The sequence below is a fragment of the Aulostomus chinensis genome, chromosome 20, assembly GCF_037954235.1.
Source record: "Aulostomus chinensis isolate RoL2024-O1b breed Wild chromosome 20, RoL_Achi_v1.0, whole genome shotgun sequence".
In the NCBI taxonomy this organism is placed as follows: domain Eukaryota; kingdom Metazoa; phylum Chordata; class Actinopteri; order Syngnathiformes; family Aulostomidae; genus Aulostomus; species Aulostomus chinensis.
Window position 1 is genome coordinate 14,081,579 of NC_141339.1, and position 17,098 is coordinate 14,098,676.

Sequence of the window (17,098 nt, forward strand, 5' to 3'; positions counted from 1 at the left end):
AATCCCAGTTGTAGAGGCCTTTCATTAGAGACATTAACAACTGAACACCAATAAGATTCTAAAGGAATCAGCAAGACCATCAAGTGCAAGTATCCTCGCACGGTATGGAGGCAGATGCAGGTTATATTCAAATTAGAATTCTGCAGATGACGCGTCGACACACTTAATCCGTATTCATATTTTAGCATATTCTCTCTAAAATTTCTCGACTTAATGGCAAATAAAACACTTAACACGACTTGAATTCAAATCGGATTTATTTGCAAGTCATTCCGTCACCTGAGACACAAATGATCCTTCATACAAGAGACAGCAGACAGAGAGCTACAGACCATCACCACCCCAGCGATAAGGAAGAACTCAACATTTGGCAGCAGCTTCATTATCCCATCTCTGTGCAACAGCTTTCTGGAGTAAACAGCCCCATTTTCAGAACATGTCAGGTCAAGTGGAAAACAAGTGGCCCTGATGATGATGATATATGGTGTTTTTTTGTTTTGTTTTTTTTGCATTTCCCCGAGGGGGAAAGGAAAAATAAAAGTCTTATATTAGATAAAATGAAAGGTGAAAAATAAAATAACTAAATTACCTAAATGACACTTTGCAGCCTCCGAGTTTTGCCGGCTCAGCAGGCATTGTCATGTTGTAGCATTTCTAGCTGTTATGATGGCTGTGAATGTGGGTCCAACCTGACCCCGAATAAAAAGGAAGGTCAACGCCAGCGTATAGTTTTATATATTTTTAAATCTAATGATAGATTATAGTCATGTGCATAGAGAGACATCTCAAACTATGACATACACGCTGTATTTATCGATACGGATGCACTTGGCTTTGACGCTTTACAAAGAGAAAATAACAGTGCAAAACTATGTGCTGACGTTTCATGTTTTTCCCACCCCCCCAAAAAAAGACCAATCATTGCAGTTCTTTATTTCAACAAACCTGTTCGTGAAAATGCCATAATTGCTCGGAGAGCAGCAGCAGCAAGAAGAATCCACTGAGGATTTAAATAATATTACACAGAGCTTCAGTGGACGCCACCATTTCAAACATTTATCCAGAGACGTTGTTGTTGGTGTTGACGTATGCGCTGCCAGGTGATTTCTGCATGTGTTGATGATGCATGCATGTCAAGGACAACAGTAAAACAGTAGATACTAAAACAACTTCTGTTCATCATCACGTGCAGGAGTGTAAATGTTGCTGCCGTAAATCAACTGAAGTTGAAGTCTTATTTCCTATAAAAATCTATATTAAACCACCTGTAACTGATACGATTTGAGACAAAAAGGGTTTTTTTTCAGTAGATACGTGTAACTAGGCCTGTCACGGTAACTAGCACATAAACTTGCCATACAAGAAATAGACTATTTGTCCTCAATACGGTGCTCACTGTGTTTACATCTACGTTTATTCACTGAAGAATATCACACATTTTGTTTTTTGGGGTTATTCTCTTGCATTTAAAGTTCCAAATTTGATGTTTGACTCTGAATAATCTTCAGAATGAAAAGAGAGTATTATCATTTAATCAGGGTCATAAAGTGCTCTTAAAGTGGTGATAATATGTTTCCTCACAATGATTTCTGGGAGGCTTTAGAATCCGACAGCATGCGTTATAATGACAGGCCTCCATTTAACATACTTGAGATCAAAAGATTTAAAGTGCCAACATTGTAAGTAAGTAAGTACGGAGTTGTAATCAAAACCTGCAGTGAAAATGAAAATGTGTGAATGTGCGTTTCTGTCTCAAACATGATGAAGTAATAACTGAGGTACAAGGAACCATTTACCAACCTCATGTAATTATGGCTTTAACAGAATCCCTGAGGGCCGTCTTACTGTTCTGAGTTCAGGCCGTAGAACTGAATGACAGCGTATTTCCCGTTGGTCATCCAGTCTGGATCTTGGGCGCTGAGCTTCTTCCCCTGACCTGGCTGCAGCCCCACTTGTACGTTGGCCTTTAGAGTTCTCAGGCTGCACAGCGGCGCAGGTCCGAACCCCCTCAGAGCGGATTCAAAGCCCACAGTGTGCTCCCAGTCCCTATCCCCGGTCAGCTTCCTGTAGTTTAGATCGCCTTTAAACAGCACCAGGTCTGCCTTCTGTAGAGTGGCGTACAGGTCTGGAGCGTCAGCCGCCATGTCACAGAACTCGTTAGGCTGCGTCCAGAAAGGATGGTCATGGTAAGACCACACACCCGCCTTCACGTAGCTCTGCCATTGCACACCACTCTTGGACATCCAGCGGTGATTTGCCGCCATGGTCTGCTTGATGGTCCACTGAAAATCGTTGGCTGTCACATCAGACACAAACCACGGGAAACATTTGCCGTGAAAATGGATTTCACAAGCCAGACCAGAGGACACGAGGAAATCTGCTAGGACCAAGTCAGTGACTAACTCGAAGCCAGCGTTGTCTAGAATGATGTCCACTCGGCTGGAGGTTGTTTTCCCCGCCTGCACTCGTCTCTGAGCAGCCAGGAGAGTTGACCACACCATGTTTGAATCGTCCACCAAGATGAAGGGTTGTAAACTGATGAGAGACTCGATGGGACTCGTCTTCTGTGAGTTATCCATGCCAGCAGAGATCGACAAATCACATTTGTTTCCCCACAGAGAGACCTAAGATGGGTCAAATAAGAGAAATTAGCATATTATACATTTATTGCCTAATATTGAATTCCATATTGCAGAACAGAGGTTTAAATGTCTTGAGTGATTCTTTTGAGCAGCGATGTATTCATTTAGATTGATGTTTTGTAAGCTTTTTAAAGGCTGTACTGGTTAAACAGGAATAATTTGAGTCCTTCAACTGCAAATATATTCCTTTCTTTGAACAGTTACTACGTCTAAGTAAATACCAATTAATCAAATCACAATTAACCTGTGCAATCATATAACTGTGGCAAAGGAAAAGAAATAGAAATGATTACTTAGAGCAGTACTACACGAATGCACCAGCATTGGCTTTCTTTTTTGTAAAAGACATATTTTTGTGATTTCTAATTGAAACAGATATGCCCTGTATGCTATTTTAAATTAGTATATGAAAATTGCAATATATACAAATTGATCTGGATAATCAGGCAAGTGCATACCACTTGTTTATGTATCGTTATTTTGCCATATGACTTTTTTAAACAAATTTTGCAGAAGTAATATGTATGTTCCTGCATTTATGTAAAGATAAGATTATTGCGCTCTAACAAAGTTGAATCTGAATACATTTAACTAAAATCCAAACAGACTAAAAATTCTAAATTGGTGAGTGGGTGCTTACCAGTAGTAGTTTGTTGAAATGCTCCCCCAGGAGATTTTCAGGGAGATCTTCTATGGTCTTCTTGACTCCCTCCACATGCGTGCACAGGGCCATCACAGCCTGCTGGGACTCAAAGAAGCTCTGAGTCTTTCCCTCGTTGAAGACATCATAGTCACTGATGGGAGGACTTCAGTGAAAGAAGAAATAACATCATTACTAGAGCAGAACCAGAACAAGAGAAAGGCAGCATCTACTTTCCCAAGGCTGGGAATGTACCAACATTAGTAGGGGTAAACACTTCTCACTTGAGCCACAGGGCCTCCTGTATCTTGCGGTACATGTAGCACTCCATGTACAGCCACGGAGACTTGAACCAACTGACCGGTTCCTCATCCTCCTGCAGCCTCTGTTGTCTCTGCAGGTACTGGTTCCAGGACTCTGTGTCTCCCAGTTCGTCTACAAGAGTAAGAACCGGTTTGTCCGTTTGGAGCTCATTTCTCAGCTTAGAAAGAAGAGAAATTGTTTGCTTCTCTGCCTGGATACCCTCCTGGACATAAAAATAAAGAGACAACACGAGCAAGGTCAGATTCGTGCTCATTAGTAAGTTCTACTCCAGATGAAGAGATGGAAAGCGGCTAACAACAATTTTTACCTCCCCGTATTCTTCAAAAAACTTGTTTTTGTTTCGATGGATTGTGTCTATTACTTTGGTGAGGATGGTTGGCAATCTATCTTTCACAGTTAAATAAGCAAATGATCTGCAGAGAAAAGATACAACCATATTAGATACATTTCTTAAAGCATAACCATTCGCTCACTGTTACGCTAGCCGGCTAATACCTCAGCTTAGCGCATCTTTCTTGCGTTAGCAACGTTACAATTTATGTACTTGTTAATTTTACAAATATATCAGCCATTATATCAGCCAAGAATAACGCTGACTGAGTAAACGTCATATATTGAGTAACAAACCCACAGTAGACTACGTAATGTGCCTGCTAGCAAAAAGCTAACGCAACAGTCGGTTCTGTCTAAAATATTCACATTAAAAATCAATTTTGATTTAGCAGCGTCAACTCAAACCATATTAGGAATAACTGCAAGTTCAACGAAGTCGCTGTCAACATACCCAACCACTTTAGCAGACAGGGAAGGAGGAACTACGTGCACAGTTTGGTCGGCCGCCATCTTTCCAGCAGTGACGAAGATTCAAAATAAACTTTATGCGTATGGCTTTCAAAACAGGAAATAGTTGTGCGACCTGCTTAAAACTGTATTGGTTCGACGAGCATTATAAATGATGCCAACCCGAATATACTAAGCTTTAATCCGTCTCTGTGTGAATATAATTATTATAAATAGTTGTAATTTTTATTTCTGACCCTATGATTTTTTTTAGTCACGTTGTAGTGCTGCCATCTAGCGGCTATAATCTTAAATGCCGTGTGGAGTCATATCCAGGAAATATTTGTGCCGTGAAACCATTTCTTTGTACATCACAACGGCTTTGAGACTCTTCATACCTCAAATTAGATATTTTATCGGACGGCTCAAGTTTCCGCTGCCGCATTGCGCATTGGCAGCTTCCTCGGCCATCCCTTGTTGTCAGTGGCAACGGTTGTCAGGGAGACTTTGGGTCGCCCTATCAGGAAATGGCAGAATTCGAACCCCCGGGGCTTTTTGGCGGGAACGGAAGGGAGGGGGCTGTGTGTGCAGTTCTGGTGAGGGTAAGAATGTCCTGTAAAGTCTCCAATTAGATACAAAAATTATGTATATATACATATATATGTATATATACACATATGTATATATATACATATACACACACACACACACACACATATATATATATATATATATATATATATATATATATATATATATATATATATATATATATATATATTTCCCCCTTAAAAAGTGTTATTACCTATTCTAGTTTAGTTTAATGGTTGAATAAAAGACAGTGCTTCAGGAACTACAGGCTGATTACACGGTCTAAGGTCCGCTTCGGCGTCAGGGCGGCCTTTTCTTTTTTTTCTCAACAAACTAGAAATACAGGCATATCAATCGATTCCGGTGGTATTTTTCCCCCTCAGCTCAGCCCCGGTCACTATGGGAACACGGCAGACCGTTGTCAGGATGTGGGGTCCTTGAGAGTGGGAGTCCAGCTGCGTCCACCTCCGGTGTTCATCCACCGCCGGCCTCCCTTCCCCCCACCGGGCCCCAGCCTGGCCGGATCTGTTTTTCTAGACCGAGAGTGGAGTGACTCACCACTCCGGTTTCAAAACAGGCCATGAACAAGGGGGGGGGGGGGGGGGGGGGGTGGAGGGGCAGCAGACAGTTAACGTTTAAGGCCCTGTTTAAACAGGTGTTCCAGCTCACCACATACAGGCGCACCACCACAACCAGCACCACCGGCAGCAGCAGCAGCAATCTCCTGGAGTTGCTGCAGCAAAAAAAAAAAAAAACAAACAAGAAAGAAAGAAAAGAAAAACTGAATATGTTGTGAGCTGCTTGTAACTGTCCGCTGACGTCAAGCCTGGACAAATCAGACGCAAATTCACTGTGCTGTTTTTATGTTTTAGGCATTTTAACACAGTCTCTGTCGTTGGTTTTGAAAATGCATTATTGCAAGAAAAATCAATTTAGTGGAAATCAGTAGCAAGGCAGTCATGTGAAAGTCCAGTCTGCATCTCTTTGTGCTGTTTTGAAAAAAAAACAAACAGGGAAAAAGATGAAGAGAGACATTTTCTTTCCAAATGGTATCAAGTCTATTGATTTAGAATACATTGCTTCAAATTAAGCCAGTATTGACCTTTTATATGCTCCTTAAATTGCTGCTGTGAGCCATTCAGCTAAGTAAACAAGCTTTTGTTGTGCCGTCATTTACATTCACTATCCTGGATTTGTTTGTGAATGATGTCGAACCCCCCCACTGGCCTCGAGTTGCAGGCAGGATCTGATCAAGGCCTGTTATTTGTTGATAGGACAAACAGGCCCCCAGCTTCACGGACATTACCCCCCACCTCCAACCCCCCCTTGTGTCTCCTGTCTCCCTTTACAAACTCATTCTTTTCCTGCCCAGCGAGCATTCGCGGGCCTTTTCGTCTCATGGACTCTGTGTCCTCAGGCTGAAATGCAACTCTGTATGTAAGAACAGGTTGAGCAGAAAAAAAAGGTGTTTACACTGGACCAACATGCACAACTAGCTGATGACAGCACAGCTGATATTGATGATTCCAAAGTGCATGTGTAAAAAGGTCTGAACAGGCAATGACGTGCATGTGTTTCAGGTTAAATCAATTCCTCATAGACATTTGAATATACTAATTCTCTCCTCCAGGCTCTGTATGCATGAATAAGAAATATGAGTGTCGGCAACAAGCGAGGTTATTTACTCTTTTCATGCTGACAAAAGTCACAAAAACTGTGTGACTCGCTGGTTATGAACTGCGGTGTTGTTGAGTCTTTGAAATGTTGCCCAAACAGCAGATAGTCTTGTGTTTTATGAGTGCAATTACATCTGAATATCTGTAGATTGGCAGGGCCGCAGTCAGGTATTCAATTACATTTCTAGAGTGATTCAAAGCTCCTGAGAAGTAATCTCACCCCTTTCACCTTGTTAAAGTAGCAAAATGTAAAGTTAGCATTGCCTTTTCTGTGAATGTTACTGTAATTCAGTTGTGGTGACTGTGGGAGAAGCAAGGCATTGTTTCTGGGACCCAAATTCTGACAAGTTTCCTTGAATCACGGAGGATTTTCCAAAGAACCTTACTTAACTTTCTCTTAGTAACATTAAAAGTAATATTTTTTGTAGAAGTTCAAATGACTGACTATCAGTTTTGTTATGTTTCATTATGATACAGACAGTTGTAGATCAGTTGAAGGATTTTCTTATTGTGTGCAACGAATGTGTCTTGGAAGATTTTTGGACATTCTATTGTTTCTAATGGTTAAAAAAAAAAGTGCATTAATTTGACATGAGTGTGGAAAAACTGCCCCCCAAACCTTCCATTTTTACATCACCTGGCTCTGCCCCTGGTCCTGCTAATTCAAAAAAACTTAAGAATTTAATTTATTAAACCTTACTAATCATTAAATGAACGTCTCTTACCACATATTACTATAAACAATTATTGACTTTCAGTGTCCAAATTCGAATATTCTGTTTCTGTATTTTGTGTAAATTTTTGTCAAATCTAATTAACTTTGAGAAGTTGAGCAAATTATTAGCTCACCTTTAAAGCATTAAAGCCTCCAAAAATTAAAATGATCTCTAAAGTGATTCGATATACTTGAGTGACGTAATCCGCATTAATTCCACTATATATATTGCGTATATGTTGTCTTTAGCTGAGACGAATATATATATATATATATATATATATATATATATATATATATATATATATATATATAGACACACACACGTACACCTCTATCTTCAGAGTAACATATGAGAATTTTCCTGAGGAACTTGGCGTAGTTGCCGTTAATGAGTATTTATTTACTTCCGTTAAACTTATAGGAATCAAGTTATGTAAAGGAAAGAGGGTGTAAATGTGTCTGTAGTTTCCGTGAGGGAGGGTTAACGTGTCGTTAGCAGCAGGGACGGTGAGCCGTTGTAGCTGTTAGCCGTCTGTCTTCAACTCACCGGCTGCTGCTGTCAAAGAGCTCGGCTGGCTAGCGGGGGTTGATCCCGCGGCGGTTTCAATCATCCGCCCCCTTTGCTCAACGGATTTTACAACGGCCGCTTTTGGCTGGCTTTTACCCACAGTCATGTGATCGTAACGTAAAACCCCTAACCGGAAAACACCGACGACCCTCTCCGCCGCCGACGAATGCTGCGTTTGCGAGAAGAGCACAAGCTGCTGCGAGCCCAGAGAGGACGGACGGACGAGTCCCGCCCCGTCACAAACAAACAACGGTGGCACGGCTAACTCCTCGAATTAGGACGGTGAGCAGGTACGGTTGTCTTTCTACACCTCCGGTCAGTGTTTTCTCTGTTGTGACGTTGTTTTCATACTCGGGTTCGCTTTGGTTATTGTCACAGGGAAGTTAAAAGAAACGCGTTCGTGACCAACCCCATCCCCCTTGCGTTGGTCGCTCGTTTTCCCCGCGCGTGCACGTGTGTATGTGAGTGTGTGTGTGTGTGTGTGTGTGTGTGTGTGTGTGTGTGTGTGTGTGAGGGAGAGTGCGCGCCCGCCCGCGTGCCTGCACGTCCGTTTTCTCGTGCTAGCGATAGCAACCGAGAGACCCGAGGCGGTGGCAGGAGTCGGTCCGGCCACCTTCGTCTCTCCTATCTCCCCTCCCGTCACGGAGAAGCGCTCCGGCTCCGTCGCTGTATTAATTCTGAATTAGTTTCAATATGCGGTGTGTTTACATTCTTCACATGTTCCCCACACTTGTAGTTCTCCGGGTGAATTTTCAGAATAACAGAAAGTCGAACTACAGGAAGTAAGTGTTCCACGTGTCTGCATCACGTCAGGGGCGGCGCTTCATTGTTCCAAACAAGTTGGAGGATGTTACCGGACGTTGCTGTGGTTAACCAACCTGATCACGTGAATCCAGATGGATTGTTTGATGCTGCATGATTGACCGGTAATTTTAACTTATTAAATTTCTGCAGACGTCAGACCACCATGTACTGGACTAAGATGACCTCTGTTACTCACGTTATAAAGGGTTTTACTGAAATAAAGCCATATTTAGTTATTTAGACATTATTCAAATCATAAAAGACTATTAAAACAACTTAGCGTATGCAAATAGAGGAACTCTACATGCTTGACTTGCGCTCTTGCAGGCAAAAAAAAACAGGAAAGCTAGTTCTGGTCCTGTGATGGTAACCGTTGGGAAGCTAATTTGTTCACAAGTAATAAATGATTACAGCAAATACATCAGGTTTTAACTTTTAAAATGTGAACGTCACATCTTCAGTGAGAGTTATTGAATATTGTCTATGAGGTTGTCTAGATTCAGAGGTTCAGTGTCTCTGCTTGTCTACTGACTTGAGATACGCTGAGATGCTTTTGAAATATTTAGTCAACCCTGATCCCTACAGATATATTTGGTGAAAGATGGAGAGTGTTGGGGAACTGCTTTGTTAATGGATCGTTCACAAGTAGTAGTTTTTGCTGTTTGAGTGTGAATGTTTCACATCTTCACTGATGGTGAAATGAATATCTTTGCGCTATTTTTTTTTTTGGACACTTAAGACATTTGAGTACATTGGGCTTTAGGAGGTTAACATTCTTGTTGTTTTCGACCAAAAACTCAATAAAATAATCAATGAAATAATTCAGTTGAGTGCAAAGCTCCTCCATGAATGAGCAATTGGTTGATTATTACTCTGGAAATGAACTTAATCAAGTTATGAATTTTTGTTCCCCGAAAGAAAATAACAGAAATACCTTTTTACAGAAATGAGGGTTGTTTACTCGAAGGGAGATACTGAAAGTAAACAGGCTGTTATTATTGGGGATTGTTGGATATGAGAGTGTGTCTGTATGCCTGATTACCCTGTGACAACCATTTGTTCTGCGTTGCCTCCTTGTATTTGGGCTATTGTCACATGCTTTGCTCTCCAGATCTAAAAAACCCATTTGAAAATCAAAGCGTGTGCAGGCTGCTGCTGCAGACGACACCGTAAATAAGTAGGTGCAACCACCGGCGACGCTAGATACAGGAAGGAAGAGCAGCACCTGGCAGGCGGCAGTTTCAGTTCGCATTCAAATCAGTGTTTATTCATAAGGCACCACACATACCTGAAGTTATAGAACCGTTCCTATCCGCTTGTGTTTGATAGCTTTTTGAATCCTTTTTCCATGAGTACTCGGCTACTGTGGCAGGGAAATACACCCATCCATCCTCTGGTTGTTTTATGTGTGCTTCTGATTAAAAATACACAGTCGCTATCGGTGATCATTCAAAAATATTACACACAGGAAATCAGTCGTTGAGGAAATCGATTCCCAGCTCTCACTGATAAAACTGAGATGTGCACAGACTCAAGGCTGAACAGTTGAACCTGACCCAGGTCATGTAACAGTGATGTAATAATATCACATCATAAATGGTTAGTACAAACAAATAGTACTTGTTTATAAATATATTTGCACATACTTGTATTGGGTGATCATGTGTATCAGTTGACAGGAGAGTTCAGGTGTCAGAGTAAGTATCCAGCAGGGAAAAGATGTGTGGAGCATCTAGCATTACAGCATTACTAGTTTATGTTTTGATTGTTTTATCTACTAATTTTTTGACAGCACTCAAAAATGGCTGCTCGTAATGTTCCAGGGTGGTGAAGAACTAATTTAATCGGCTTATTTCAGGCTCCAAAACATAAATATCTGACTTTGGTGTTCATTAAATGGGCAAAGAAAAGCTACTAAATCCCAAATTTGAGAGGTTTGACCAGGGGAATGTGCGTCATTTTACTCAGAGGTCACTGAGGAGTTATCAAACTGGTTTGCTGACTGTTTACTGATTACCATTGTCAGCTTCAGCCGTGCTACAACACTACAGTCTGCAGCTACTAAATGTCATACAGTGAGTAGGAGGAGAAGCCAAAGCATGTGCTGCTGGTATCTCGGTGTCAGCTGTAGCTCCGCTCCTTTTTTGTGGCACGCTGCAGTGCCAGCGTCTTTGCTCTCTGACCTCTTTGATGAAATACGTGTGTGTGTGTTAGCGTGGGGGGTTGTGGGCTGGTGGGAAGGTATGCAGATGTACAGATTTCTGACTATTGGAGCTCAGCTGGCTGAGAAACATCTATCATCCTCTGGCTTCTTGTGTGGCGAAAGTGTGGGGTGAAGGAGATTCTCCCTGCCCACAGGCTCTTTCCATCCTCCCCTGGGAGGAGCGGGGGGTAGACACGGCTCTGACTTAGGAATGTGCGCCGACACCCATAACTCTGGTCATGTGATGGCCCGAAGCCCTCTAGTCCTCCGTTGACCTCGAGGGTCAACAGCGGCCTTCTCATTGGTCGGCAGGATTCACAGAGCTGGGAGATTTAGTTTGGAAGAGGCGAGAGCAAAGACATGCAGTGGGCTGACAACTTCAGCCAACATGTCGATGGCGTGCACAAATTTATCAGCTGATGTTCACCCCGTTGACTACCAGCAAGTAAGATAACCCTCATTGATGGCAGCTGGGTAGATCTGAGTGCTTTTTAGAAATGTGTAGGATGAATGGCTAAAAGTTGCTAACAAACCCTTTCAGCTATTTATGAATTTATTTCTTTATTTTTTGCAGAATAAACAATATTGGATTTTTCCTCCCACTGATATCCAATATACCAGTAGTTATGGCTGATTAGGCCGACACTCAAACGTCGACGTCATCTGCATAAAAGCAAATTTCTGTGACATTCTTATTTTGCATACGCTGAAAAATGCATGTAAACACTTTGCATTTGAACAAGAACCTTTTTTTTTTCCCTTCATTTCCAAAAGAAATTAGCACATTGTTTCTTTGGTAGAAGCAACAGACGATGAGCCGAGACTTGCTGCAGAGCTGGGCTGGCTCGACTAATATCTGCTGATACTGACGATGTGCAGATGTCTCCGAGCATCCCTCTCGTTCTATTTTTATTTTTTATTTCCCCGGCACAAAAGGTGGCGTAAAGATCAATAAAACAATATAAAGATATTTTTTTAAAAAATCAGTATTGATAGGAACCATCAATATAAGCCCCGGATTTTACAGTTTCTCTCCCTGAGAAATGTAGTTTTTGCATCTGTGTGACATTTGGTGCCTGCAACCCTCATGACGTGGATGTCAGGAGTTAACAACTGACAAACTAGAAGAATAATCTCAGTCTTGTCCATGTCACAGGCGAGAAATTGGATGTGTTGCAACCGTGTAGGTCTGGACCATCGCAGTCTGCCTGGAGATTGACCACAGGGATTTTTTGTGAATGTGTTTTCTAGTCAATAATGAACACACCGCCTGTGCACAGAAGGCATGTTTAATGACTGTTAAAGCAAGATGGACAGGAAGCGTCCTTAAAAACACTCTGGTTGTCTTTGTTTGAGAACATGATCTTTTTTTTTACCATGCCTTTTTAATACTGAAAGAAAGCTTGAATTAAAAAAAAAAAAATTATAACTTGCTTTACCATTGCAAGCCACGTCATCATTTACTTTAGAGCAATACCAGCAACAAGTCAGTCCGAGGTTTTGTTGTACCTGGACCGTCGCCGTCATGCAAACATCTCAACACGAGTCTTCAGTTTTGCGTTAAGTTGGCCGTCACAAGGTTATTGGCTCGCCCCTGTCAGTTTGACTTTTTGTGGCCACAATAAACTCTGGTCTCCTTCCAAACAGGAAACAGTGCGCTAATGTTCGTGTGTGTGTGTGTGTCTTGGTGCAGGTTGAAGAATGGAGTTGGCCAACCATGGTCTTATCCTGCTGCAGCAGCTTAACGCTCAGAGGGAGTTTGGCTTCCTGTGTGACTGCACTGTGGCAATAGGGGATGTCTTCTTCAAAGCCCACAAGGCCGTCCTCGCTGCCTTCTCCAACTACTTCAGAATGCTCTTCATCCACCAGGACAGGTACAGCAGGAGCGCGTCCGACACCATTGTAATATCCCTCAGGAGCACACTGGTCCCCGAGCTTCCTCCTAGCACTTTTTTTGTTTGTTTGTTTGTTTTGCCTACAGGCAGAATATGAAATTCCAATTTGGCTTTAATGTTTGTGTTTTACGTAAAAATGACACCATCAACTTGAGTAGTGTAGCCCTAAAAGAGCAATACCAGAAAGAAATAAGATTCTCTTATCGGGTAACTGAGCCTTGTAACATGTGAAACTCTATTGGATTAAAGTCTTGCTTGCTTTTTTTTTTTCTTCCTTCTTTTCTTTCTATTTTACAACTTCAAACATTTCTCCCATGATCCCCATAAGGGTACCGACCCACAGGTTGAGAAACTCTGCAGTTGTGAGCCCAAACGCTCTTAAGAGAATTGATACATACACATAATGTCACAATAATGTCAATTAAAACACAGAAGGGCTACATTACGGCTCTGTTTGTAAAATGACCCCAAGCATTCCTCCGCCAAGTTCAGTTGAGGAAACCTTAACGAAAAAAGAATTAGGTTTTTTGCAACATTAAATGGATCTGTTCCTAAATATAATGGCTTCTTCTTCTTGGACCCATGCTACACGCCTCAAGCAAATTACAGTGAAATTGGACTTTGTTGTTTTGTGGAATCGTTCTGACATTGGAGGGAGAAAATCCTCGTAGTTAGTGACTGAGCGATGTTCTCTCCGTGATCAGATGCGTGTTTCAGCCAAACACAATTACTCCTCTTACATTTTCCCAGATTATGGCACATCTTGTCAACAGCTCGTACCAGTAAAAACTGCTTTCAGCTTTATCTGATGATGAATACAGCCACAGGATGTGACTTGATCAAGATCTCTAACTGCGTGTGTTACCTTTTCTGTTTTTCAGCGACTGTGTGCGTTTGAAGGCTGCAGACATTCAGCCAGATATATTCAGCTACCTCCTCAACCTGATGTACACAGGCAAGCTCGCGCCACAGCTGATAGACCCTGCGCGGCTGGAGCAGGGGGTCAGGTTCCTGCATGCCTATCCGCTCTTACAGGAGGCCAGCCAGTCAGTGTATTCCCACCCGGAGCACAGCGTCAACCTCTCCACCTCCCTCTACGGCATCCAGATCTCTGACCAGCAGGTGGCGATATCAGCCAGGTTGCCCTCAAGGCGGCAGCTCTCCTCACCATTTGACATGGAGCAACTCAGCTCAGAGGGAAAGTATCCGTCCACACCCGCCACCTCCGCTACATGTGCAAATTCCTTACCGTCCAAGCTGGCTTCCTCTCCCCCGGACGTGGAGGCAGCCTCCACCAGTGGCACTAAGGCTGCAGTTGAAGAGGGCGCGGCAGACTTGCTAAGTGCAGACGCTGCCTCGGCTAGCGCCATCCTCCACGTAAAGCCCAGCATCATGAAGAGAAGCTCGTCCTTTAGGAAGCACTACTCCTGCCATCTGTGCAGGAGTCGCTTCACCCAGAGAAGCCTGCTGAGAGAGCACCTCCTCCAGCACACCCAGGCGGTGCAACAAACACTGGCGGAGCCCAAAAACGCCCTCTCGCCCGTAATGACTGGAGACCACAGTATGTTTGAGATAGAGGGATTTCCTAAGGGAAGCAAAACTGCTGCCAGTGCCTCGACCGCCGCTGCAGCCGTTGAGATCATCAGTGACAGCGAGCAGACGCCCGTTTCAGGTACCAACTCGGACTCCCCTCGAGCAGAAGTCTCCACATCCACCTGGGGGATCGGCGGATTGAATTCTCAGGCAGACACACCGCCTCCGTCAGACATCGCAGACATCGACAACCTGGAGAGCGCCGACTTGGATCGCGAAGTGAAGCGGCGCAAGTATGAGTGCTCCACCTGCGGGCGCAAGTTCATTCAAAAGAGCCACTGGCGAGAGCACATGTACATCCACACAGGCAAGCCCTTCAAATGCAGCGCATGCGGCAAGAGCTTCTGCCGTGCCAATCAGGCGGCACGCCACGTGTGCCTGAACCAGGGCGCTGACGCATACACTATGGTGGACCGTCAAAGCATGGAACTGTGCGCGGCAGGCGACGACAGCAGCCAGATGGAGGCGCTGTTCTTGGGCTCGTCCAAGCCTTACAAATGCAACATTTGCGCCACCACCTTCTCTAGTCCCAATGAAGTGATCAAACACCTGTGCTTCACCCAGGGGGGGTTGGTGGGGCTGCAGGGGAACACGGGGATGCTGCTCCAGCGTGAGGAGGGTTCCAAAGATGAGGGCTCAGATTTGTCCAACTCTGGCACCCCACCTGAGCCCATAAAGACTGAGGAGATCCTCGTAGAGTAGTGCCAAAACTGCCACTTTGTTCTTTGTAACATATGTGTTAAATTTCTAAATTATGGTTGATAGGAATGATGGAAGTTAGTCAGGGTATGAGTGTTGGGGCTGAGTTTTATTTGTTCTTTTGGGGTGGGGGCACAGACAATGACATTTGGCTCAAGGCTAAGTTAATTAACCAATGAGGACGGGGGAAAAAGCTACACTCACGTTTCGTCATCATTCTGTCCTCGTCAGTATGCATCGACAACAGACTCTCACGCGTCAGACTCTGTCGCCATGGCTGCGGCGGGGCTGCAGATTCGGGCAAAAAAGGAAGAGGAAGCTGCGAGAGCTCCGAAGGAAACGGCGTGAAATGAGATGTGTTTTGAGGAAGAGAGAAATGGGTGCTAACTCTGATTTCCTGTTGAACATCACCAGAGTGGTGTGTTAATTAGAAGCTCAGAGAATTACAACTCCAGCTTACGATCTGTCTGTCTTCCATTGTTGGGCAGAATAATTACAGTGACGTAATTTATTAACTATTAGTTTCACCTGTCTCAGCAAACATTGAGTTGTTTTGTCGTGGAGGGTAAGCATGACTGCGTCTCATCGCACCACGTTAAAGCACAATTGCTTCGATTTGATCACAACAAACAATAGTAGATACATTTGTACCATTTTTTTTGTTTTTCTATTTTGTGTGTGTTACTGATAGAGGACATCTTCCATCTGCACACATACACACACACACACACACACACACACACACACACACACACACACACACACACACACACACACATATACCTACCTTGATGTAAGGTTTTCCTGCTCAATAAGTTTTTATATGATTAGTTTAAATCTTCTCCTAAAAGCCCTTAATATTTGTTTGACTCGCTTTTCTAATTTTATATACAACGGTATATTTACAAAGAATACATTATATTATAAAGGTGTGTGTACATACGTAGACTAATAGCTCTCTGAGTAGGACGATATCTGGCTTAGCGGATGTATTAGGGATGGGCACAGTAAATTCATCTTCATCCGTAAGTGCAGCGTTGAATAAAGTTGTTCTGAACTTTTAAAGATCATTTAGGTGGCATTATTTAGGAAGCTATACACCTTTCTGACAAAATGGGTTCATTTAATGCGGCGCGTGTATTTTAAAGATCCTGGGACGCGCTTTTGAAGTTCGTACAAACTGGAGAGAAAATGAGGAAAAGTGGAGAAACTTTGAAGATTAAAATGACCGTAAAATTGATGATGCAGTAATTAAGAGGTCACGAACTGTGGACCCTGCCATGCTAAGTGAGGCGGGGATGAGAATCAGCTGTAATGAGATGCAGTTTGTTATCAAAGAAGAAGAAAATGACAGGGTTGTAGAAATTATTCTGCAAATAAACTTAGGTACCACTTAACATTAAGTCTGTGCTTGGAAAGGATTAATATTGTGTTGTATTGTAAACACTTAATAAACCATCAAATAGCAGTTGTTCCCCATGGTGACCCCACACTGAGGGATGGAAAATAAGCTTAAAATTTGTTTTACAGCAGTTGGTTAATGGTTTATTAAGCGTTTAAATTGCAATTAATAATGTGCTTACATCCATTTTATTAGTCCTTCATGAGCCGAGACTTATTGTAAGGCAGTACAAGCTTATAACGGGAATTTTATCTTTTTTAAATTTGTTGCACATCTCAGTAAATGGAAAGCGAGGGCAATAATAGTTCAGCTCATCATCCTGAAACATCAAATGTGTACAAACTGTGACAGCTTGTTTAGGAACAAAAATACTACGCTATTTTTGTTTTTATTTGAAGTCGCCTTTTTGTTTCTTTCAGACTTGTCTGCCTAAATTGTTATGGGGTCCAAAGCAGCAGGTTTTAGCACCTCTATATTTGTAGTATTTTATTACCTGACCGCAGCAATAACATCCCACGGAGCAGCTCGTGAGACTGCACTTGTACCTTTTAGCTACTTATCTG

General features: G+C 42.8%; 2 protein-coding genes across 4 annotated transcripts in view; one reads left to right on the forward strand and one right to left on the reverse strand.

Moving 5' to 3' along the window:
• Window positions 1–239: 239 nt before the first annotated feature.
• Window positions 240–4,553, reverse strand: dcph1 (damage control phosphatase 1). Its single transcript, XM_086188687.1, has 5 exons — window positions 4,391–4,553; window positions 3,914–4,019; window positions 3,567–3,808; window positions 3,283–3,448; window positions 240–2,624 (listed from the first exon to the last, which is right to left on the reverse strand). The coding sequence occupies exons 1-5, from the start codon at window positions 4,447–4,449 to the stop codon at window positions 1,842–1,844; spliced, it is 1,356 nt and encodes a 451-aa protein (XP_086044813.1). The 5' UTR covers window positions 4,450–4,553; the 3' UTR covers window positions 240–1,841.
• Window positions 4,554–4,865: 312 nt separating this feature from the next.
• The window catches only part of zbtb2b (zinc finger and BTB domain containing 2b), a 12,886-nt gene continuing 653 nt past the window's right edge, over window positions 4,866–17,098 (forward strand). The window contains exons 1-4 of one of the 3 annotated variants that reach the window (XM_086188685.1): window positions 7,736–8,229; window positions 8,753–8,865; window positions 12,640–12,820; window positions 13,723–17,098. The exon at window positions 13,723–17,098 is cut by the window's right edge and continues 653 nt beyond it. In XM_086188685.1, coding sequence (XP_086044811.1) covers window positions 12,648–12,820; window positions 13,723–15,136 — 1,587 coding nt within the window. In that variant the 5' untranslated portion in view covers window positions 7,736–8,229; window positions 8,753–8,865; window positions 12,640–12,647 and the 3' untranslated portion in view covers window positions 15,137–17,098. Of the gene's footprint in view, window positions 4,989–7,735; window positions 8,230–8,752; window positions 8,866–12,639; window positions 12,821–13,722 lie in introns of those variants that run through there. The other 2 variants (XM_086188686.1, XM_086188684.1) reach the window with 2 other exon arrangements.

Bases quoted from the DNA above. Each gene is read 5' to 3' on its own strand.
- dcph1 (XM_086188687.1), bottom strand. From the start codon at position 4,449: ATGGCGGCCGACCAAACTGTGCACGTAGTTCCTCCTTCCCTGTCTGCT. The intron at 4,020-4,390 runs GTATGTTGACAG...TTTTCTCTGCAG, and splicing joins CTGTCTGCTAAAGTGGTTGG to ATCATTTGCTTATTTAACTG. The intron at 3,449-3,566 runs GTGAGAAGTGTT...CTTTCACTGAAG, and splicing joins CAGGAGGCCCTGTGGCTCAA to TCCTCCCATCAGTGACTATG.